The sequence below is a fragment of the Podarcis gaigeae genome (assembly GCF_964106915.1).
Source record: "Podarcis gaigeae genome assembly, chromosome: 7".
Taxonomy (NCBI): domain Eukaryota; kingdom Metazoa; phylum Chordata; class Lepidosauria; order Squamata; family Lacertidae; genus Podarcis; species Podarcis gaigeae.
Genome location: NC_139683.1, coordinates 923,110 through 947,216, shown reverse-complemented (window position 1 = coordinate 947,216; position 24,107 = coordinate 923,110). Strand labels below are relative to the sequence as shown.

At 46.6% G+C, this 24,107-nt stretch overlaps 1 protein-coding gene across 3 annotated transcripts in view; it reads left to right on the top strand.

The window, feature by feature from the left end:
• The first annotated feature begins 18,176 nt into the window (after nucleotides 1-18,176).
• Nucleotides 18,177-24,107, top strand: part of BOP1 (BOP1 ribosomal biogenesis factor) — a 67,414-nt gene continuing 61,483 nt past the window's right edge. The window contains exons 1-3 of one of the 3 annotated variants that reach the window (XM_083749152.1): nucleotides 18,430-18,531; nucleotides 18,686-18,731; nucleotides 20,374-20,562. In XM_083749152.1, coding sequence (XP_083605278.1) covers nucleotides 20,557-20,562 — 6 coding nt within the window. In that variant the 5' untranslated portion in view covers nucleotides 18,430-18,531; nucleotides 18,686-18,731; nucleotides 20,374-20,556. Of the gene's footprint in view, nucleotides 18,532-18,685; nucleotides 18,732-20,123; nucleotides 20,563-24,107 lie in introns of those variants that run through there. The other 2 variants (XM_083749153.1, XM_083749151.1) reach the window with 2 other exon arrangements.

The following is a 24,107-nucleotide window of genomic DNA, read 5'->3' as shown; positions in this document are numbered from 1 at the left end:
AGTTTATGGATGTTGTTAAGGTGTCCAGTAATATTAAGGGTTTGATCGGACACGTGTGTGCAGCACTCGGTTCCGACGAGGGCACAAACGCCTCCTGTCGAGGCAAGAACGTAGTCCAAAGCAAGGCGGTTCTGTATCGCAGTCTGCCTGACTTCCGTTAATTCCGTCAGGATAGATTGAGTAGCCGCATTGGACTCTTCCATGAAATTTAACAGGATATCCGTTAACTTAAGGATATTGACATGGTTGGAGCCGGCTCCATACGCGGGAAAAAGAGCCCGGCCATAAGTCTCACTATTGGCTGCCACGTCAGAGAGTTGTGATAAGTCCTTTGCCCTCTTATTGCGTCTCCTTCCGGAGGGTAGATCTTGTGTGACCCGAACCCCAGGTAAAATTAGTCCAAGATAACAAGTGCCACGGGAGTGGGGGCTGGCCCATACATAGCCGCGGTGGCCACAAACCCAGAACAACCCCTGTAGACACGAGTCTATGCGGCCAGTGAGGAAGGCATGGAAGAAACACTGGGAGATCGGGGAGGGGCTCCAGGAGTCGGGTAAGCTCATTACGCGTTTCCATGCAGACATTAAACTGGGGTGGATAGAGGGGTTTCCCTGGTGCCATAGGGTAATCCTGCCATTTAAAGTGATGTCAACAGTGTACTTACAGGTGCTTTTGCCGATAATTTTGTCATTCCCGCTGAACTTCCGGCAAAGGTCGCCAGTGGTGGGTCCGGTTAGGTAGATGTATTGGTGAGTCAAGTTCACGGCAGTCAGGTTCCAGGATTGCACGTCAGCGGAGAGATGTTGCTGAAGGGTGAGGGGTATTCCAATAAATGGTATGCCGCTGTGGAGGTGTGCGGGAGCATTGGCACAAATCCAACACTCATTGGTTGTTGTCTGTTTAGCAATTTGAGAGATCAGTTTCACGTAGGTGTTGGAATGCCAAGTGGACAGAAAGTCATTATTGTTGGGGTTTTCGGATATTGACAGTTCCCCCCTTTGTCGAGGTGCGGTACTGGCGGGGTGAAGGGGGTCTTGGCGGAGCAAGTATGTGAGGTTTGTGGCGAGACCTCCACACCTTTGGGGTCCGGTAGTGTCCCATTCTGCTGGAGGTGTAATGGAGTGATGCCAGCCTTCAAGGTACGCTTTCCCGTCCCAACCAGAAGCGAGTCCGATATCCCAGACGCAGCAGTACCTTCGGAGGCATACTCCTTGTAGGATGGTTTGGCGGGGAGTAGAATCCACTCGTTGACAGTAAAACCCATGAATGAGGCGGTCTGTGGGGTGATTCCGGTCAGTATAGACTGACTCACCGCCACCGTTGTCCAGAAGTGTCCAGTTTATTTATTTTTTTAAAACATTTTTATTGTATTTTCAGTTTACAGAAAAGAAAAAAGAAAAAAGAATAGTAATCCATCTTTCAAAATACATTTTTAAGTTGTTAACTGAACTTCCCCACACCTTCCTCACCCTGCATTCTTTACAATAAAACATATCAGCAAATTATTACCTTGTTTCGCGTCTTATTTATATCTTTCAAAATATTTTACTTCTAAATTTAAAGTACCTTTTGTCCAGTATTTATACCTTAAAATAAAAAATATAATAACTTTAAATTTCAACTTTTTCTTAATTATAACTTATCTTCCTATTTTCTCAATCCAGTTGCAGGAGCTAAATTCCAAATCATGCAGATTCTTAATATTAATACAACTTATAATATTTTTGCAAATAGTCCTTAATTTTTTTCCAATCTTCCGTTGTCTCTTCTCCCAAATCTCGGATTCTGCCAGTCATTTCAGCCAGTTCCATATAGTCCATCAACTGCGTCTGCCACTCTTCCAGCATGGGAAGATCTTGTATCTTCCAATATTTTGCTATAAGTATTCTTGCTGCTGTAGTTGCGTACATAAAAAATGTTCTATCCTTCTTTAACACCCTTTGGTCCACAATGCCCAGGAGGAAGGCCTCTGGTTTCTTGGGAAAGGTGTACCTAAACACCTTTTTTAATTCATTCTAGATCATTTCCCAGAAGGCCTTCACTTTTGGACAAGTCCACCAAAGGTGAAAGAATGTCCTTTCAGCCTCCTTACATTTCCAACATTTATTATCAGACCGATGGTAAATTTTTGCAAGTTTGACTGGGGTCATGTACCACCTGTATATCATTTTCATAATATTCTCTTTCAAGGCATTACATGCCGTAAATTTCATTCCAGTGGTCCATAACCTTTGCCAGTCTTCGAACATAATGTTGTACCCAATATCCTGAGCCCATTTTATCATGGCTGATTTGACTATCTCATCCTGAGTATTCCATTTAAGCAGTAAGTTGTACATTCTCGAAAGTACCTTGGTCTTAGGTTCTAGCAGTTCTGTCTCTAGTTTCGATTTTTCCACCTGGAATCCTATTTTTTTGTCCGACTTAAAAACTTCTTGAATTTGGGCATAGTGAAACCAATCTTGCACCCTATTCTTTAGTTTTTCAAAACTCTGCAGTCTCCAGTTGTCTCCAGTTTTTTTCTATTATTTCACAATATTTTGGCCATCCGACCTCCATATTGAGTCTTTTTCTGGCCTTGGCCTCCGCAGGTGATAGCCACCTCGGGGTCTTACCTTCTAATAAGTCTTTTATTTTGTCCAGACCATGAATATAGCTTTCCTGACAATATGGTTTTTGAACATTTTATGAACCTTTACCTTGTCATACCACAAATATGCATGCCATCCAAAAGCATTATCATGCCCTTCCAGATCTAGAACATCAGTGTTCTCAAGAAGTAACCATTATTTCATCCAGCAGAAAGCCGCAGCTTCATAATATAACCTTAAGTCTGGCAGGGCAAACCCCCCTCTCTCTTTGGCATCTGTTAATATTTTAAATTTTATTCGGGGCTTTTTGCCCTGCCAGACAAACCTAGAAATATCTTTCTGCCACTTCCCAAAACACTCCACTCTGTCTACGATCTGTAGGGTCTGAAACAAAAATAACATCTTCGGCAATACATTCATCTTTATAGCTGCAATTCTGCCCATCAAGGAAAGTTTCAATCTTGTCCAAATCTCTAGATCTTTCTTAATTTCTGACCAACATTTTTCATAATTATCTTTAAACAGATTCAAATTTTTAGCAGACAAATTTACCCCTGGGTATTTTACCTTTTTAACAACATTTAATTCTGTCTCTTTCTGAAACCCATCTATTTCCAAGGGTGTCAAGTTTTTCTCCAAAACCTTAGTTTTTTGCTTGTTCAATTTGAACCCCGCTACCCGACCAAATTCGTGAATTAGTTCTAACACTCTCTTCGTACTAGTTTCTGGCTCCTGTAATGTTAAAACCAAATCATCTGCAAAAGCTTTCAGTTTAAATTGTTTCACTCCGACCTGTATTCCTTGTACCAACCGGTCTTCCCTGATCATGTTCAAAAGCACCTCCAGAACAGAGATAAATAACAGTGGGGATAGGGGGCACCCTTGTGGTGTTCCTTTTTCAATTTTAAATTCTTCTGTCACCACGTTGTTTACAATCAATTTCGCTTTCTGCTCTGAATAAATTGCTTCTATTCCATTTTCAAACCCCTGTCCCACTCCCATCCCTTCCAAAATTTTCTTCATAAATCTCCAAGAGATGTTGTCAAAGGCCTTCTCCGCATCAACAAAAATTAACACTGATTTTGTATTAATGTTGGTTTGCAGAAGTTCCAAAATGTCAATAATATTCCTAGTATTATCAGACAAATGTCTTCCTGGGAGAAAGCCTGCCTGGTCTTTATGAATTACTTCATTTAATACTTTTTTAAGTCTACTCGCCAAAATGTCTGCAAAAATTTTGTAATCCACATTTAGGAGTGAGATGGGACGGTAGTTCTTTAGTTGAGTCTTTTCAGTTTCCACTTTAGGGATCAATGTGATGAAAGCTTCTTTCCACGATTCCGGTGCCTTCTTCCCCTCCAAAATCTGGTTGCATACCTCCATTAATGGTTGTATCAAATAATCTTTCAATGTCTTATAATACTTGGAGGTAAGCCCATCCGGACCTGGAGATTTGCCTAGTTGCATATTCTGAATGGCACTCTCTATTTCTTGTTGTGTTATTTTATGATTCAGGCTTGTTCTCTTTTCCTGAGCAAGTTTTGGTAAACCATTTGTTTTCAAAAATTGGTCTATTTCCTTCTCCTCTTGTGGCCCTTGAGTATAAAGCTTTTTAAAATATCTCTGGAAGCACTTCCTAATTTCTTCGGGTTTCTGAATATTTCTCCCTTCAATCTCTAGATTGGTGACTGTATTCAGTTTTTGTCTTTTTTTCAATTGCCATGCTAAAAGTTTTCCACACTTATTTGCTGATTCGAATGATCTTTGTTTCATTTGTTTAATTTTCCACTCAACTTCTTGATTTATCAATTTCACATACTGTGCTTGATAAAATTTAATTTCTCTCAAGATCTCCTTCGATTTTGGTTTAGATCTCAACTTTTTCTCTCCATCTCTTATCTTCTCTAAAATCTTATATTTTTTCCCATTCCAGAGCCTTTTCTTTATCGTGTTCTGTTGTATCAGAAACCCTCTCATGACTGCTTTGCTTGCGTCCCAGATTGTTCTTTTATCCACCATGGTGTTCAAATTTATTTGAAAATAGTCTTTCAAAGTTTTTTGGGCCTTCTTCACAATCTCCTGATCTCTTAGTAGAGTGTCATTCATTTTCCATCGAAAGGAACCGGTTGGAGTCAGTCTTAATTCCATTTTCATAGCGTTATGGTCGGAGCAAGTTTTTGGGCACATTTCCACTTTTCTAGTCATAGGTGCCAGCCTTCTAGTTGTCCATATTTGGTCTATTCTCGTCCATGACAGGTGGGCCTCAGAAAAGAAGGTTCCTTCTCTACCTAGGGGGTTCTTTGTCCTCCAGATATCAATCAAGTCCATATTGTCAGTTAGTTCGAAAAAAGTTTTGGGTAGTCTGCCATCTTTTGTTAAACTTTGATCTTGTGACTTGTCCATATTTGTAGAGACCACTCCGTTCATATCTCCCATCAAAATGATGTTAGTGTAGTCTAAATAATCCAGGATTGTCTCATGCAGTTTCTTGTAAAATTCTGATTTCCCCTCATTCGGTGCATAAATTCCTAATAACAATTTTTTTTCTCCTTGGGTCTGTATTTCAATAGCCAAAATTCTTCCTTGCTCATCTTTAAATAAAATTTTTGGTGACAGGCTCTCCTTTGCATAGATCACCTCTTTTCTTTACTTTGTCCGATGAAATAAATTCTTGGCCTAATCTTTTGTTAATCAAGACTTTTCTATGGAGCCTGGTCACATGTGTTTCCTGCAAGCAAATGATATCCAATTGTTCTTTTTTCAATATATGAAAGATTCTTCTTCTTTTCTCTGGGGAATTTCCGCCATTTATATTCCAACTAAGCAACTGCAGAGACATCCTGGATCAAAGTATTAGTCCTGTGGTGGCGTCCCTTTCTTTTGGTCCTCTGATCCCGAGGGTGTAGGTGCTGGTACAGGTGTAGGTAGTGGTGGTGGCCAGGCTCCTGTTGTACCTTTCTGTAGGTCCTCTTCGTAATCGTTCAAAAACTTTTGTTGGTCTTCTGCTGTTCTGATTTTAACTTTCTTTCCTCTAAAATTAAAAGATAGTCCTTGAGGAAACTCCCACCTATAAGGAATTGAGTTGCCTCTCAATAATTTTGCAAGTTCTGTATGCGTCGCTCTAAGATCCAAAAGCTGTTTGGGTATGTCTCTGTAAATTTCAGCTCTGTTGCCCTGGATGACAAGTGATTTTCCAAAATGAAGGCCTAATATTTTATCTCTCTCTTGCTTTGATCTTAAAATGATCAAACAGTCTCTGGGTTTATCCTTCCTCGTCACTCTTCCCAATCTGAAAGCAGTCACAATTTTAAAATCTTTATCCTCTTCAATACCCCAGAACTTTGAAATTTCTGATGTCAAATAACCGATCAAATTCTCCTGTTCTAGTTCTGGAATAGCTCTAAGTCTAAGATTGCTTTCCCTGTTTCTCAGTTCAGTCATCGACCAGTAGGCCTGCTGTTCATTTATCTGTTTATGCAGCGGCTTCACCTCCACCTTTAATGCCTCCACTTTCAAGTTGGCTTCCTCTGCTTTTTGTTTGGCTTCCTCAGCCAATTTGTGGTTCTCTGCTGTTACTTCTTGAAGGTTCCCAATTGCTTGTGTGTGTTGAGCCACCTGATCAGTCAATTTATTTATTGAGGATGTAGCTTGATCAATTTTAGTCGAATGTTCATCCGCCTTTTTATTTAGAATTGCCAGTTGTTCTAAAATCTGATTCAAAACTTTTTCAGACCCTCCTGAAGCCATATCCCCTGTGGGTGTCAGCTCATCTACCTCTTTTTGTGTTTCTAGAACAGTTGGGACTGATGATCTGCGTGGTTGGGAAGTCAAAGTTGTTTGTACCAATTGTTTTGCCTTTGTTTTAGCCAACCTTGTTTTCCCTGCGTCGCTCATTCCAATCCCATCTATATATCAAGGTCAGACTGTAAGTGTTCCCATGAGAGAGACAGTTCCAAAATGTAAACAACCAGGCAACAGAGAGTCAAAACCAAATGTAATTCCCAGAGAATTATAAATCCAAAGTCCTCTAGGGGGAGTAATAAAGTTCAGCCAAAGGAAAGAAGTTTTTCCTTCTTTACAATCCCAACAATCCAAAGAAGAAGCAACAATCCAAAAGAGAAACAACTGAGATTCCAAGCAAACTTTTAGTTTCTTTTTAGCATTGAGCTTTTCCCAACTTAAAACAAAGTCTCAGAAATGGTGCAAGAAACAGTTTCTCTATTTCTTCTGTATTTGTAACCTTTATATGCAACACTTTCAACATTAAAGATAGTATCCACAGTTTGGCAGTTTGACAGTTCTTCTTTACCCTGGCAACCCACAGATTGGTTTCTTCTATTATTTATAAATCCCAAAGGAAGAAGAAAAGTCCAGTCAGAAGATCAGCATAGAAACTCCACAGTTAGCTCTTTTAATCCCAACCAATAGTTCAATTATCTGCACGGTGATCCAATCTTTACAGTTCTTTCACAGCGCTTCCCGCTTGTTAAAACTTTACTTTGATCTCTTTAGCACGGTCGGGAGACGGACTTCCTGGTTACGTCTCCCGTTTTAAGCCGAATTGAAATATTTTAGTCCCGATAATTTTTAGATCCCCTTACTCACGGGTTGTAGTTGTAGATCTAATGTTCCAAGAAGAAAGGTCGGCGCTCATTAGCAGCAGCCGCGCGGCTTTGCTTCCCGCAGAAAGAGCGATTAACTCACAGCGCCGCTCCCCCTTTCACATTCCGGAGCCCCTTACGGGGTTCCTTCTTCGTTTCTGGGGGGGCTTCTGGCGCCTGCCGAGTCCCACAGCCACGAGCTCACTCTGCCCATGGTTTTTCTGGATGGGTCGCCGCTATGCCGCAGCGCACGACCCTTTCCTGCGGAGCCCCTCTTCAGAGCGCGAAGAGGACCGCCATTGCTGTTTCGTGCCGCCTCCGGAAGTTCCAGAAGTGTCCAGTTTAGAGTTTGTTTGGGTGTACCATCAGAAAAAAGTACGTAAGAACCATTGAGGCACTGGGCTCGGTTCCAAGGGCCATCTCTGGTGAGGATGAGTTTGCCCAGTGGCATGTAAGAGGGTGAGCGAATAAAAAGTTCCCATGTTTGGTGAATAGCGAGGGTAGGTAATATGGCATGTCGAAGGAGAACACGGGTTTCGGGTAAGCAGAAATCAAAATCCCCCAGGCGGTCCGGTGTTCCTCTTTTTACCATATCAACAATTCCAAAGTCCAGATATTTGTATTCCATTTGTAATCCTGGGCATGAGCCGTGTGTGGTTATGGTGTGTTGGGAGAGAGCAGAAGTAATAGAAAGGATGAGCAGAGTGGGTATGGTAGTTGCCATTGCGAATAGCGGGTGCTGTCAGGCTGCGGAGCTGTCAAACGCGGGCTGTCAAACAGAGCTGTCAAGCAGAGCTGTCAAACACGGAGCTGTCAAACAGAGCTGTCAAGCTGCAGAGCTGTCAAACAGAGCTGTCAAACTGCGGAGCTGTCAAACGCGGAGCTGTCAAACAGAGCTGTCAAACTGCGGAGCTGTCAAACTGCGGAGCTGTCAAACGCGGGCTGTGTTTTACGGAGTTTGAGGCGAATTGGGGGTTGGTCGCTCTGGTCGGCTGCTGTGATTATTTCGGAGGTCCACTGGGTTGAAGTGTCAGGTCCGGTCTGTTGGGCTCGATTCGTGCCCCGATCTGGTCCGGTCTGTTGGTCCTCCTCGATGCTGGTGTCGTCGTCTGCTGTTCGGGCTGGTATGTCGTAGGGCGAGTCGTCCGCTGTGGGCTCTGGTGGCGATGCAGGTTTGCAGCGGGTGTGGTGCAACCAGGCTGTCTTTTCTGCTACCTTAACAGAAGTTGGAGTGGTTAAAAGTACTTGGTAGGGGCCCTCCCAAGTGGGCTGCAAGGGTACCTTATGGTAAGTTTTTACTAGTATCCAATCCCCTGGTTGATACGGGTGAATGTTTTCGTCAAGGGGAATATTTTGGCTTGAGGCAGCGTATCTGTGTAGAAGAGTGAGTTGCTTCTGGAGTTGTATTACATAGCTAGTTAACTCTGCCTCTCCAACCTCTAGTTCTGATGTAGGAAATTGGGTATTATACACTGGGGATGGTCTTCCGAATAGTAATTCATAGGGAGATAGTTTGAGGTTTCCACGAGGGCATGCTCTTAAGTTGTGGAGGACTAATGGAATGGCATTAACCCATTTGATACCAGAGTCTTTACAAAGTTTTCCTAGCTGAGATTTAAGCTGTTGATTCATTCTTTCGACTTGCCCGGAGGAAGGCGGATGGTATGGGGTATGTAGCTTCCATTTAATTCCGAGGGCGTTTGCAACCTGTTGGATTATCTCTGATGTGAAGTGGGAGCCCCTGTAGCTGTCTATGTGTCGGGGAACTCCGAAGCGGGGTATGATTTCTTGTAATAGGATCTTTGCAACAATGTGGGCAGTAGCTCTGCGAGTAGGGAAACACTCTACCCACCCCGTCAACTGGTTGATAATTACTAGAGCATGTTTGTAGCCGAGACAAGGGGGTAGGTCTATGAAATCTACCTGAAGACTTTCAAATGGGACAAAAGCCCATGGTCTTGCCCCTGGTGGGCATCTGGCGGTATGTTTTGGATTAAAGCTCTGGCAAGTATGGCAATTCTTTACGGCAGCTTTAGCAGCGAGAGCAAGCCCTGGGGCGTACCAGCAGCGTTGTATTGTGTCTATAAGTTTGTCTCTGCCCCAGTGGGTACGTTGGTGCAGGATTCTCAAGTGTTTGGGTACCCATAGTCTGGGCATTATGAGTCTTTTGTCCGGGAAATACCAAACGTCATTTTCTAAGTGGGCCCCTTGTTCTTTCCATCCTTTAATCTCCTCTGGGGTCGCAGTTTTGTACATTTCTGCAAAATCCACGTCTGATAAGACTTGTGGTCCCTGGAACTCATTGTCTGCGGAAGGGGGCTGAAGGGCTGCCTCCTGGGCCACGCTGTCAGCCCGTTGGTTCCCTCTAGAGACTGGGTCCCTGCCTTTCGTATGTGCTTTGCAATGTACCACTGCAATAGCTGCAGGAAGGTGTATTGAGTTCATGAGGCGCTGTACTAGGGAGGCGTGTGCAATTTGCGTTCCTGCTGTAGTCAAGAAACCTCTCTGTAACCAGATTTGCCCGGTAGCATGCACCAACCCGAAACAATACTTCGAATCGGTGTAGATAGTGATCCTTCGTCCTGCTCCTAATTCACAAGCTCTGATCAAGGCGATAAGTTCTGCCGCTTGTGCACTATATTTTGCATTGATCGGTCGTGCCTCTAGGGTCTCGCTATCGGTGACTATGGCATATCCACTTTTCCGTTCCCCTCCTATAACCTTGGAGCTCCCGTCAGTATACAAGATGAGATCTGGTTCAGTTAAAGGGAGGTAATCAAGATCTTCTCGTGGTTTCTCTACATGGCGGACTATTTGAGAGCAGTCGTGATGTGGGGTGCTGTCGTCAGGGAGGGGCAGAAGGGTTGCAGGGTTGAGCGAATTTACTCTTTTTATGGTGACGTTTGAAGGACTGAGAAGGATGGCCTCGTATCTATTTAATCGTTGTATCGTAAAACGTTGACATCCTTGCAGGCTAAGGAGAGTAGCAACAGCATGGGGGACGTTGACAGTTAGGTCGTGTCCTAGGACAGTTTCTTGTGCCTTCTCTAGGAGCAGGGCTGCGGCTGCCACGGCTCTAAGGCATCCTACATTTCCTAGTACGGTGGTGTCTAGTTGAAGGCGGTAATAAGCGACAGGCCTATTCTTCCCTTGGAAGGGTTGTGTAAGGACGCCTGAAGCTACTCCCTTATTCTCATGCACAAATAGAGAAAAAGGTAGTCTATAATCTGGGAGTCCGAGAGCAGGAGAGGACCGCAGTCACGTCTGATAGATCTTGGTGTAATATAGATGAGAAGATTGCTGGAGACTCTACATATCCTTGGGGCAGTCGAGTCCAGGTTAACTGCCCTGTCTGCCAGGTGAAAGCAAAGAGGAATTGGCTTTCTGGGTCTACGGGGATGCTGAAGAAGGCAGAGCATAGATCTATGACAGAGTAGACCACAGTTCCTTCCGGGATGGTGCTTAGGAGGTGGTGTGGGTTGGCGACTACCGCGTGTCGGGGAATAACAAAAGAATTGACGAGCCTGAGATCCTGGACAAGACGCCACTTGACGGGATTTGTATTGGGCCTTTTGACGGGAAGTAGAGGGGTGTTGCAGGGAGAGGCGCATGGGACTAAAACTCCCATCCTCAGGAATTCATCAATCATCGGGGCCAGTCCGTCTATTGCGTCTGGAGGAAGGGGGTATTGCTTAGTACATGGGAAGGGTAGATCCTTTCTGTAGTTAATCTTGACTGGCACTGCGGACTTTAAGAGTCCGACGGAGGTTGACTCGGTTCCCCATAAGGAGGGGGAGACACCTTTTAGCAATTCGGGCGGAAGATCAATTGTGGTGGTATGGGCTTCCTGTAGGACTCCTTGGAAACTGAAGATGGATTCATTTGGCATATGTAAGTAAATGCCTTCTTGGCCACATTGTATGGTGGCGTTTAATTTACAGAGCAGATCCCTCCCCAAGAGATTGACGGGGCTAGATGTCAATAAGAAAGTATGTTTAACAGACAGCGGTCCGACAGAAACCTTTGCAGGTCTGGAGAGAGGGCAGTTCCGAGGGATTCCATCCAGTCCCATTACGGTTCTGGTTTCTTCCCCGGGGGTCAAATGGCTATTGGTGAGAGTGGAGTAAGTGGCTCCCGTGTCCAAAAGGCAATCGTAGGACTGTCCGTCGATTTGCATTGTGCAGATTGGGTTGGAAGAGGATAGTTGTAGGACGGGATAAAGAAAAGAGAAAGAGGCGGGATCTGCTTCTAATTGTCAATGTTCTTGGTATTCCTCCATCACCATTTCATGAGTTGGGTTCGCGGGACGGTTACCGTGTTTAAAGGGATTTGTGACGTCGTGAGGTGGGTTCCGAGGCCGTAGTTGTGAGGGTGCTGAGTAGGGTTGTGTTTGCGCTTGGTGTCGGCTTGGTTCGTGTGGGGAGGAAGGCTCCCTAGGTCTGGGATAGGTGGTTTCCCTGTACTCTGACCTGTATGGCTTCGGATTCCTATACTCTGCTCTCCTGGCTCCTGTCAGAAGAGGGCAGTATCTTTTTATGTGCCCTACTTCATCACAGTGGAAGCAGACACGGTCGTCAGGTAAATCTGGTCTTCCTAGCTTAAATTTCTCTTTGGGTGTAGGGACTCCGGCTGCATAGGCTAACACCCGGGGAGAGTCGGGTTTTAGATCCTTCCTCTTCCGTTCATCTCTTGAGTTAAATACGGACTTTGCGATGGAAAGGATTTCGTTTATAGTTTTTCCATCGTATCCAAGATGAGAGTTTAATGCTTTCCGGATGTCGGCATTGGCCTGATCTTTGAAGAATCCTTTGACTATCACCTCATGCTGTGGGCTTTCTGGATCTATCCCACCCCAGGTCTTAATAGCAGAAACTAGTATTGAGTAGTAGTCGGAGGGATGCTCATCAGGCCCTTGGAGGACGGCTTGGACTTTGGTCCAATTTACGGTTCGCTGTCCCGCAGCTTTAATACCATCTAGAATGGCCTTTTAAAAAAAATTTAGACCCCATACTCCCTGGTTGGTATTATAGTCCCAGTCAGTGTCGTTAATTAATGTCTGAGCAGTTAGTGGGGTCATTGAGGCGGGACGATTTGGTTGGTAGCCCTCTCGGGTTAGGGCTTCTCCCGCCTTTGCTAGTATTTCTCTCTTTTCTGCCTCATTGAATAGGGCCCCAAGCAACATATGCACATCTGCCCAGGTAGGGTTGTGAGTGGAGAAAATGGTGGCCACCTGGCGGTGGCATTTGTCTGGGTCGTCTCGTAAGGAAGGCATCTTGTCGGACCAATTCATTAAGTCCGAAGTAAGGAAGGGCTGATGAGTAAAAACCATGCGGGGTGGGTCTCCCGCCCTGGCTGGGGGTATAGGTAATGCCCGCAGAGGGAAGGCACCTTCTATTTCCCCGATCTGCAGATTATCCCTGTTCCTAGTCCTACTGGAGACGGGTCCCTCTCTGCTTCCGTTTAGAAGTTGTCCGTTGAGTAATGGCCCAAGATCCAAGTTTACTTGGCCTTCTTCCAGATTAAGTGTACTTGAAGAAGGGTTGGACGGCAACGTATTTGGTAAGCTTTGAGAAGGGGCAGCAGCGGGTGAGGTCGCTGTGTCTTCCCTCAGTCCCGTGTTTTGGGAAGGGGCCGCGGCGGGTGGATTTGCTACGACTTCTCTCGGTCCCGTGCCCCCTCCACCAGCTCCTGATCTGTCTCCTGCCCCGGGTCCTGGCGGCGGGGGGGGCTCGTGGTTCGGGGTAGTAGAAAGGAACGAGGGACCTATCCAACTGTTCCTCCTGGGCTCTTATCTCATCATATGGGGGGGGGGGTCCAATTGGTTTTAGGACGGCCATTTGATGGGCAATTTGAGCTTGCTGCCGTTGAAATAATTCGCAGGCTTCGACGAAGGTGTTTAAATAGTATAGCTGTTGGGGCCTCTCGTCAGCCAGGTAGGATTTAAGAGCTTGTATCTTTACGAGATTAAAGGAGCCGTGGGGTGGCCATCTGGAGGCTGGCTCTAGGTGGTGGGTAAAAGCGACCCACGAGATATTGCAAAGGTCCTTTAGCTTGGACTTTGAGAGTCCTTTTCTTCCCTTCAGTCCTTTCCAGTTTAGGAGGACGAATTGAAGAGGGGTATCAGAGTCCTCCCTGGAGCGGAAAGGCTCCGCGGAAGCCTTGTCACTGGGAGGAGTCCAGTTTGACTGCTTGGTAGCTTGAGCTCCCATTTTCCTTTACTATTTAACTATTATTTATTTATCTATTTCCGTTAACGAAGTTCGTTAAAGACAGTGGGGGTGAACACACACACACACAAGGAGAACGGACAAGGGGGGGGAGAAAGAAAGAGAAAATGGAAGAGAAGATTCCTTCAGTAACCAAAGTATCCTTAACCAACACAAATTTCTCTCATTCATAAATCGCGAACTAATCCCTGGAGATCTCAAACTTGAACTGAAAACCTAAACCACGGGTCTCTCTGCCCGGAAAAACCTGAACCACGGGTCTCTCTGCCCGGAAAACCTAAACCACGGGTCTCTCTGCCCGGAAAAACCTAAACCACGGGTCTCTCTGCCCGGAAAAACCTAAACCTCAGCGCTGTTTACAAGACTAACCCTAGTGTGGGGCCCCAATTGTGAACCTCCCCTCTACCCTCCACAACAGCCTCCTGCCTAGCCTTTGGACTAAGTTCGGATTCTTTACTGAACGCCTGCGCAGCGCAGTGCCAGATCAGGACCCGAGAAAAACAAAGTTTTGAAAGGAAGCAAATGACCTTGCGTTCTCACGTACACGGGTCATCCCTAACAAAGGTCGCCGTGCAGGAGGGGCGGCTTCATTTGCATAAATAGGGACAGTAAAGAAAGGTTCGTACGGACGCCTCTGGACGACTCCGAGAGAGGACGTCAGAGAAACAATAAGCAACACGTTTTTCCCGGCCACGCTCCGAGAGGAAAAACGGGGGAGAAAAGGAGAGAGAGATTCGTAGGGGACGCCTCTGGCCGACTCCGAAAGAGGGCGTCAAAAAAAAAACAATAAGCCTCACGTTTTCCCTGGCCACACTCCGAGAGGAAAAACGGGGAGAGAAAGAGAAAGGGAGATTCGAGATTTAGGTGTAACGTTGGAAATAGAGAGAAAGATTCTGGCTGTTGTGGAGATGTTACTTTCCACCCTCCTCCCAATGTATTTTCTTCCGAACCATACTCACGTCCGTTGATGTCCCTCGCAGATCCCGGGATCCTTTTCCTTGGCCGGCTTTACCTCGCCTTTGCTCTCTCTGGTTGGGCTTCTGGTGACGATTGATTACCGCCCGCAAAGAGGAGGCAGGGAGAGGAAAAAGGATCCCCGGGCAAAGTTGCCCAGTGGCGCCCGATCCCCTCTATCTCCCCTCTCACCTTTGCAGGAGAACCAAGTGTCCCTGAGCACGGTCGCCAAAACTGTTACAGGAAAGTCCGAGGGCTCTCTTGGACAAATGAAGACACCGACCAGAGCAATTCAGAGCAAAACAGCAGCCAGTAGGCTCGGTCTTTATTTAAGAAAAAGACTGTCGCGACAGGACTCCCACCGCCCACGAGGTGAAGCAAGATGGAAGCCCCGAACAAAAGAAGACCCTAACTTTTATTAGTTGCTAATCCCTCAAGCTACACCCCCAGAATTACATCACATCTACATCATGATTACATTAAAATTAGGAGGAGTCGAGGAGGGGCTACACAGGTAATCCGAGTGTCCTGACACCTGGCCGGAGCCTCCTCTCCCCTCCCCACATGAGTCAATTTTAAGAACAAAAGGAGAAGGGCGAAGTTTCCTGCCCCCTGAGGGGAATCCGGTCAGTGTCCTTTGTGTGAGTCCGTGTGGAATACACTAAAAGGTGCAGCTTTATTGTGTCCTTGATAGCCTCCTGTCTGGACCCATCACGATGGCTATCAAGGTAGTCACGTCAACCGAGAGGAATCGCTGAGTACGCGACCGCTCGGTCGAGAGATTATGGTTGCCCAGCATCAGGTCACCCCCCTTTGATAGTCCTAGAGATATGCAGTAAAATAAAAGTGGTCCGATGAAAATCCAACGTACGGTTGATTTTTAGCGAATATAAAACGGCGAAGACTTTGAAGTTCAAACCAACCCCAAGTTCAGGAAACAATGTAGCAAGCTCTTGATTGGATCAGTCATGGTTGAGTGAATTCGGAAACGTTGTATCAGTGAGCTGTCAAACAGGGAAACAGCGAATGCCGGCTGCAGTACCAGCGCAGCCGCCACCAGGGGCGCTGTTCGCTAATGCTGATTGGTTGGAGCGGCAATCGAGTGACCCAGAGTTCGGTCGCCCGGTCTACTCATGTTAAGAATAGGGCGATGCGGAGCGCTAGAGTGGAAAGCCGTCAGGCTAGCGCTTCCTTATTTACGGAAGGCTTTTGGGAGGTGACCCTCTAAAGGGACATCTCTAGGGTTGGGGAGGGGAGATGCGTGTACGTGTGAGTGTGGTGCTTGTGTAATACACATGACAAATGGAGGGGGGTGATTTCCGGCGACAGTTCCTTGGCTGAAGAGTGGTATTCAAAATATTTAAATAAACATTTGCTTACTTTTATACATACAATGGCTCACAAAATATCATTAGCATCATATACACAGGACAATTTAGTTTCCTATGCATAGCAGGTATATAATCCTTTCAGACAATTTGCAGAACATCTGCAGCGCTTCCAGTCCAGGCCCCATGACCTTTCTTTTACTCGGCCACCTGCCAGCCATTCTGCCTGGCTAATGCGTCAAACTTGTTCCTAGCTCTTAAAATCCCCCCCCCTCTGGCTCCACCTTTAATATTACAGATGTTGGGAGGAAGGAGTGTTGGAGGTGGGGTGGGGATGGTTACGACAACCGTGTAATGTAGTCCATTGTTAACGCAGCAGGTTATAGGTGTGGTGTGGATGAAGCTGGTGTGCATTTGCTGCTGCACTCACCCCATACAAACAAAGAACCCTCCCCTGTAGTTTTCAGGAAAGATAAAAACCGCCTTCTGGATCAGACCAACGGCCCAACTAGTCCAGCATCCGGTATTGCAGAGGGTTGGACTAGGTGACCATTGGGATTCCACCCAATTCATACGATCCTCTGGTGCTGTACTCACATTGGCCAACCAGATACCCCTATGGGAGTGGTGTCCAAACTTTTTTCAAAGTGAGCCATATTTGATGAAGTGAAGGGCCAGAGGGGCTGACCAAAGGGCCAACTGAACTTGTTGACCTTTTTTTAGGGTTGAAGGTGTTGAGGTTTTTTTAGGATTTTAACCTAGGGAATAAACTGCCACAGCGGCTGGATTAAACCAACCAGCAGGCCGGATTAGGCCCCTGAAACGGACTTTGGACATTCCTGCCCTTAGGGAAGCTGCAAGCAAAATTTGAGCACAACAGCACACTCTTGTTCCCCGCAACTGGTATTCTCAGCAGTGTTGCTTTCTCATGTAGACAGAGCATGGCCTCCATTGGCCAACCCACCCATGAGGCAAAGTGAGGCAGTGGACAGCAGATCCTGTGGTGCTCTCCTTGGAGGCCCAATCTGCCCGGCATGCTGCCTCTACAGTGGCCTCTTGGCCAATAGGTCTCCTCCCACCCTTGTTCCCAATGTAGAAGTTTATTCCCTGCTTGAGCCTGATGTAGATCTTCACTTACCCCTTCTTCACAATAAAAAAATTCCTTCCAGTAGCACCTTAGAGACCAACTAAGTTTGTTACTGGTATGAGCTTTCATGTGCATGCGCATGGTATCTGAAGAGGTGTGCATGCACACGAAAGCTCATACCAATAACAAATTTAGTTGGTCTCTAAGGTGCTACTGGAAGGATTTTTTATTTTTATTTTGTTTCAACTACAGCAGACCAACACAGCTACCCTTCTTCACAGACAGGCGTGGGGAAGCATTTTGTGGTTTGCCTCAGATTCCAGCATGTTGAGCCAGCCCTGCTAGGAGTCACTGATCTGAGTACTAAATTGAGTGTTTCCCTCATTGTCCAAATTACGACCAATATTCCATGCACTAACCTTGTGCTTCATTACTTTGCATATAACTGTGCCGTGTGTTTCAATGATTGACAGCAGTCACACAAAGGGAAAGGAGAGCTTTTCTTTTTGCTGCTAGCTTTCATTGAGAAGGGGGGGGGGGTTTGGAGTGACAGCTGCCTGTTGCTGAAGTCTTGTAGTTTTCTGTTGTTTAAGAACAGGGGAAGAGTCTGCTGGATCAGGCCAATGGCCCATCTAGTCCACCATCCCGGTTCTGACAGCGGATGTGGTGGAAATAATAGTAATAATAATAATAATAATAATAATAATAATAAATTTTTATTTATATCCCACCCTCCCCAGCCGAAGCTGCTGTGACGGCAGCAAGAATATTATTGGCACCAAAATGGAAACAAGAAGAATTACCAACGATGGGAGAAGGCAGATGAAACTGATGGACTATGCAGAATTAACTGGAAGGATTCGAAACCTGCGGGATCAGAGATTCTTAGAAGACTGGAGTAAATATGCAAACTATTTGAAAAGTAATAGTAATGAACAGATTACACTAGTAGGACAGTAAGAAGTTTTGTAAGGAGAATTATATGAAATATTACAAGAAAGACAATGAGGTGAATTAAGAGTGATAGATATATTAAGAAATGCAGAATAAGTGATAAAAAACGGAAAATCAGAGGTGTTGATAGAAGTCTAAAACAGATAAGAAGTTATGTTATGTGATTGTTGGAAATGATATGTTAAAAAACTAATTTAAATAACCCCCTGTAACGAGCAGCTTTCTCTACGGACAGCTCTCACTTCGGAGGAAAAGAGGTCCAAAGTCAGCCCGGAAGCTGAGCTCGATTTGCACGTCTACATTCGTGTGTCTATGCGCATCGAGGTCCCTTCGAATCCATTGCTGCGACCATAGACTTACGCCATCGTGGCGCCTGCGCAGTAGGCGCGATTTTTTTTTTTTTGCAGCTCGGGCCTGTAGGGCACATGCGCGGAGCTGAGATGCAGCCCGGCGCGCGTGTGCTGACGTCACGGCTTCACCTCTGACCTCTCCCCTCAGACCCGCTTTCCCCGCCGGTATTCGAATCTTATCGCTGAGGGAGAGACGGCGACCCCGCCCGCCCGCCCGCCCGGAGGGAGCCGAAGGGCAACCGCGCTCGGCTTGGAGGCGAAGGCCGCGCGGCGACGCGAGCGAGCGAGGAGGGGCGGGGCGTGCTCCTTCCCGGCGCGCCTGCGCACTTGCCGGCAGCTGGAGCGGCGAGCGCACGCGGCGGGGACGTGAGGCATGAAGGCCGCCGGGGGAGAAGGGAGCAGCCGAGGCGGCGGCGGAGGCAGCAGCAGCAGCCGCCGGGTGAGGGCCGGGACGGGCGGAGGGCCGAGGCCCCGCTCCGGGGGGGGGGGGCTGGGGGAGGCGAAGAGGGGCAGCCCCTTCCCCGCGCGAGACCCCCGGGAGAAAAAGGGGGCCGGGAAGGCCCTCCGGGAGTTGCTGGGCCCTCAGGGGCCAGGGACCTGGCCCGCCCCTTCCTCATTCCAGAACAACAGCCCCGCGAGGCAGGTCGGTCGGGCTGAGCCCCCCAGGCCACGCCCCCTGAGCTTCACGTGGCCCCGTGGAGGATTCGAACCCAGGCCTGCCTCAGCCCTTGCCCCGCTCTCCCTCTGGCAGGTGGAGCCCCGAGAAGCGCCTGGAGAGCCATGGCGGGCAGCCCCCAGAATGGGGGCAAGATCCTGGGGGGCGGCTGCCAGTCAGAGTGGGCAGTGCTAGATCAGGTGGGCCAGGGGCATGAGGTGTGGGGTGAGGCACCTTCGCGTGTCCTGTTGTAAATCACCATGTGGTCCTCAGATGAAAGGCACCATAGAAATCTGGGGATGAGGATGGTGCCCCGAGAGCTCCCGATGAGCAGCAGTATCTGGCTTATCAAGAGGCGAAAGGGCTCTCTGGGCACTTGGCACCAATCTCATCGCCATTACTAAAAAAATAAAAACGAATTATTTTTGGGAATGAAGCCAGTCATTGTTGTTGTTATTTAGTCGTTTCGTCGTGTCCGCCTCTTTGTGACCCCCTGGACCAGAGCACGCCAGGCACTTCTGTCTTCCACTGCCTCCCGCAGTTTGGTCAAACTCATGCTGGTCTCTTCGAGAACACTGTCCCACCATCTCGTCCTCTACCGTCCCCTTCTCCTTGCGCCCTCCATCTTTCCCAACATCAGGGTCTTCTTCAGGGAGTCTTCTCTTCTCATGAGGTGGCCAAAGACTTGGAGCCTCAGCTTCAGGATCTGTCCTTCCAGTGAGCACTCAGGGCTGATTTCCTTCAGAATGGATCGGTTGGATCTTCTTGCAGTCCCTGGGACTCTCAAGAGTCTCCTCCAGCACCAGAATTCAAAAGCATTAATTCTTCGGCGATCAGCCTCCTTTATTCTTTACATCAAGCAAAACTGGACCTTTTTCTTTGGCAATCACTTATAGCCGAGTAAGATTGTCTTCCATAAACACGGTTTTAACAGTGAGTCCGTAAGTTACTGTGGAGCCAATTCTGGATCCACACGTCCTTCCGCAGTGGGGACATTGGTGGGAGTTGATCACTGTGGATTTGCCAAGCATGCCTTCCTCTTAGCACGTTTCTCCCTTGCGTCCTGAGTTTGAGTGTTTTCAAAGCCCATAATACCTTTGGAAAAGGCTGTTCTCCACTTGGAGCGGTTGCAGGCTAGTGTTTCCCAATTGTTGGTGCTTATACTACATTTTTTTAGATTTGCCTTGAGAGAGTCTTTAAACCTGTTGTTGACCACCACCATTACACTTTCCATTTTTAAGTCTGGACTGAAAACTGGGTAGCGATGCTGGAAGCTGGGTAAAATTGTCTCAGCAAGAACTGGGTCTAGCATTGTTGGGTGGGTGGGTGGGTGGGTGGGTTGTTGAAGACAAGAGTTATATCTGAATGGCAGAGTATAAATTTCTGGTGCCCAAGGCAATTATTGGAAGGACGGTAATTAGTGATTGTCTGTGCAGCCTATTGACATCACAAGTGATGCTTGTAGCGTTGTTTGGGAGAACCTTTTGGCCTACAAGGGGGTGGTGATGATGATTTATTAAATTTCCATGCTGCTTTTCATCCAAAGATCACAGGGTGGCTTACAATATAGGGATTTGACACCCCTGCTAGTACACTCTTCTAATGCTTTCTGTTTCCTTCTGGCAGCCTCTCTTCAGCATCCTTCCCCTTGAGGAGCAAGAAGGGCAAAGTGATGATCTGACAGACAGTGATGAAAGTGTATTCTCTGGACTAGAGGATTCTGGAAGTGACAGCATCACAGAGGATGAGGAGGAAGACCATGACAGTGGAGTCGAGGAAAAGTCAGAAGGCGTCTTGCCCCCTGAAAATATGCTTGTAAGTATAGAATACTCCAGAGTTCTGCATCTATGGCACTGTGTCTTTAGGTGATTCTTTTCATGTAGCTTTTCAGGAGGGAGGTTCTGGACAAAGAAATCACATACAGTGGACACTCGGGTTGCGAACGTGATTTGTGCAGGATGCACGTTCGCAACCCGTTCGCAACCCGTTCGTCTGCGCACGCTCGGGTTGTGATTCGGCGCTTATGCGCAAAGCACAATTTAGCACTTCTGTGGATGTGCAACCCCCGAAACCCAGAAGTAACCCGTTCCAGTACTTCCTGGTTTCTACTTTCCAGTACTAACCTGAAAAAACACAACCTGGAGCGTCTGTAACCCGAGGTATGACTGTATTCTTTCAGTGGCAACACTTCAGAGGTGAGGTTGTCATCCTGTCACTGTTCTACACATACATTGCATTTCATAGAATTATAGAGTTGGAAGGGACTTGCAAGGGTCATTTAGTCCAACTCCTGCAAGGTAAGAATCTTTGCCCCAAGTGGGACTCAAACCCACAACCCTGAGATTAGGAGCCTTGTGCTCTGCCATCTGAGCTATCCCTTCAGTTCGTATGTCATGCCTGTCATTTTGCAGTGAAGTTGGTTTTCCTTGGGAAGTTTCCCGTTTAAGAAGTTCAGGTGCACATACAATGTTAGACAAGCTCAGCAGCTTCAAAGTTGTAATTCATGTTTTTCAGGTGATTGTATGCCAAGCTGTGCAAGCGGAGTTTCACTTATGCAGCAGAAGTTCCCCTTTTCCCTTTCTCCTTGTGCACCCCCAAAATTGCTCCAGAAAGTGTATTCTCAGGGTGCATGGAGGCTGCAGGAGGGAGGATGAGGAAGAGCCATTGTGCAAATGGGACTACAGTGGTACCTTGGGTTACAGATGCTTCAGGTTACAGATGCTTCAGGTTACAGACTCCGCTAGCCCAGAAATAGTACCTCGGGTTAAGAACTTTGCTTCAGGATGAGAACAGAAATCATGCTACGGCGGCAGCGAGAGACCCCATTAGCTAAAGTGGTACCTCAGGTTAAGAACAGTTTCAGGGTGCGGAAATTTCAGCTCAAGGTCCTCATTCCCTCATAGGCAGCCTTCCAGCGGTCACATGTTAATTGTGGGTGAAGCAAAGAAAGTGACTTAGCTTTGTATGTTCTAGCCATGCAAAAGTAAAGGAAAGTGCACACACCTCCATCCAGGCCAGGAAGAGGCATTAGCACATTCAAGGACGTGTTCCAGCCATGCAACAGCACCTCAAGAGGGTGCAGGGGAGGGCTGGTAAGGGGTGCGGCTTGTGGACAGTCTCAAGGACCTGTCAGAGAGGTGGCAAGGGAGGGGCTCAACTTCTCTGCCATATTTTTTTTTTAAACATAACATTTAAATCTCAATAAGTATGCTTTAATTTCTCTTCTTGCATATTTTAGATCAAATACGTGTATTGTATTGGTACAAAATGTTTAACATGGGGTATCTTTTTTAGTTTTGCTTACTAAATACAAGTAAAATAAATGTGCTAAATTAGATTACTCTCTAGAGGGCATCAGAAAATATCCCAATATGAACTAAAATATTATCGATGCAAATTATCCTAATATGCCCTGGGCGTTTTCCAGATCAAAATTTTCTGGACCCATATAATTATCACATTGCAAGGTATCTTCCTTAAAAGCAAAATAAAAGGCTTTAAATAAATTACAAAGCTAACAAATTTATATGCATGTGCAGAGAGAGAGAGAGAGACATCCTCAGTGAAAGAACTCTGTTGCAACCTGGATGAGCTTTTCTCCCACTGAATATAAAATGTGCTTCCCTAGGGAAGAGCAGGGATGTTTTATTCTTAGTAAGGATATACTGAGGGGAATTTCCCCCCTGACATAATCATGCAGATACCTAAAGGAGAATTGACAATTGCCATTTAAATGTTTTCAACTTCATGTTTTATCCATGGTGTTTTGATTTTTTAAAGCTACCTTTAGTCCCGGTTCTGGGGAAAAGGTGGGATATAAATAAATATTGCCATCCCCAATAGCTACTAGCCATGATGACTGTCTTTGTCCATGGAGTTTTCTTGGCAGGGATACTGGAGTGGCTTGCCGGTTCCTCCTCCAGGTGGATCACGTTTGGTCAAAACTCTCCACTATGACCTGTTCATCTTGGTTGCCCTGCTCGGCATAGTTCATAGCTTCTTTGAGTTATTCAAGCCCCTTTGCCATGGCAAGGCAGTGATCCATGTAGGGAGTGATCCATGAAGTGATCCATGAAGAAAGTGATCCATGAAGAAATGGAGGCAGTGAGAGATTTTACTTTCTTGGGCTCCATGATCACTGCAGATGGTGACAGCAGCCACAAAATTAAGAGACGCCTGCTTCTTGGGAGAAAAGCAATGACAAACCTAGACAGCATCTTAAAAAGCAGAGACATCACCTTGCCAACAAAGGTCCGTATAGTTCAAGCCATGGTTTTCCCAGTAGTGATGTATGGAAGTGAGAGCTGGACCATAAAGGTTGATCGCCGAAGAATGGATGCTTTTGAATTCTGGTGCTGGAGGAGTCTCTTGAGAGTCCCATGGACTGCAAGAAGATCCAACCTCTCCATTCTCAAGGAAACCAGCCCTGAGTGCTCACTGGAAGGACAGATCGTGAAGCTGAGGCTCCAATACTTTGGCCACCTCATGAGAAGAGAAGACTCCCTGGAAAAGCCCCTGATGTTGGGAAAGATGGAGGGCACAAGGAGAAGGGGACAACAGAGGACAAGATGGTTGGACAGTGTTCTCAAAGCTACCAGCATGAGGGAGGCAGTGGAAGACAGGAGGGCCTGGCGTGCTCTGGTCCAGGGGGTCACGAGGAGTCGGACACGACTAAACAACAACATGATGACTGTGTTCCACCTCCGCTGTCCGAGGCAGTAGGCCTATTAATACACTTAATATTGGGAACTGCAGGTGGGCCGAGTGCTGTTGCACTCATGTCCTGCTTGCAGGTTTGCCACAGGGATCTGGTCACTGAGAGAACAGAATGCTGGGCAATTGGCGGGAAGGAAATTCTTGTATGTGGGCTGAATCTTCCAACGTTCTGCTTCATTTCGCGCTCATGAGTTCCAGTGTTGTGTGTGTTTGAGAAAAACTTTTCTCTATCCACTACCTCTATCCCAGACATAACTTTTAAATTTCTTATTGCGTCCCTCCTTACCTTTTCTCAAAATTAAAAAGTCCCAAACACAGCAACTTTTATTCATAGGGGACTCAATCCACCCCCTTGATTATTTTGATGGCTCATTTCTGAACCCTTTCCTTTTTGAGATGAGCTGACTAGGCAAGCTTTTCAATATGTGGATTGACGTGCTTACTTGAGTAACTGGTTTCCGACAGGCCTCCTAGTGTGGTTGGCATATTTGCATTCCCATATTTGCATTCCTATTAGGACTCCCTGATCCGTTGATCTGTGAGGCTTTGCTGCTGTCCATGATCCGACCTGTTTTGCCTAAGAGAACATGTCAGTGCTTTTCATGCTCTGGCCTTCCTGTTGCAGCTGAGCTGAGCAGCTGCTT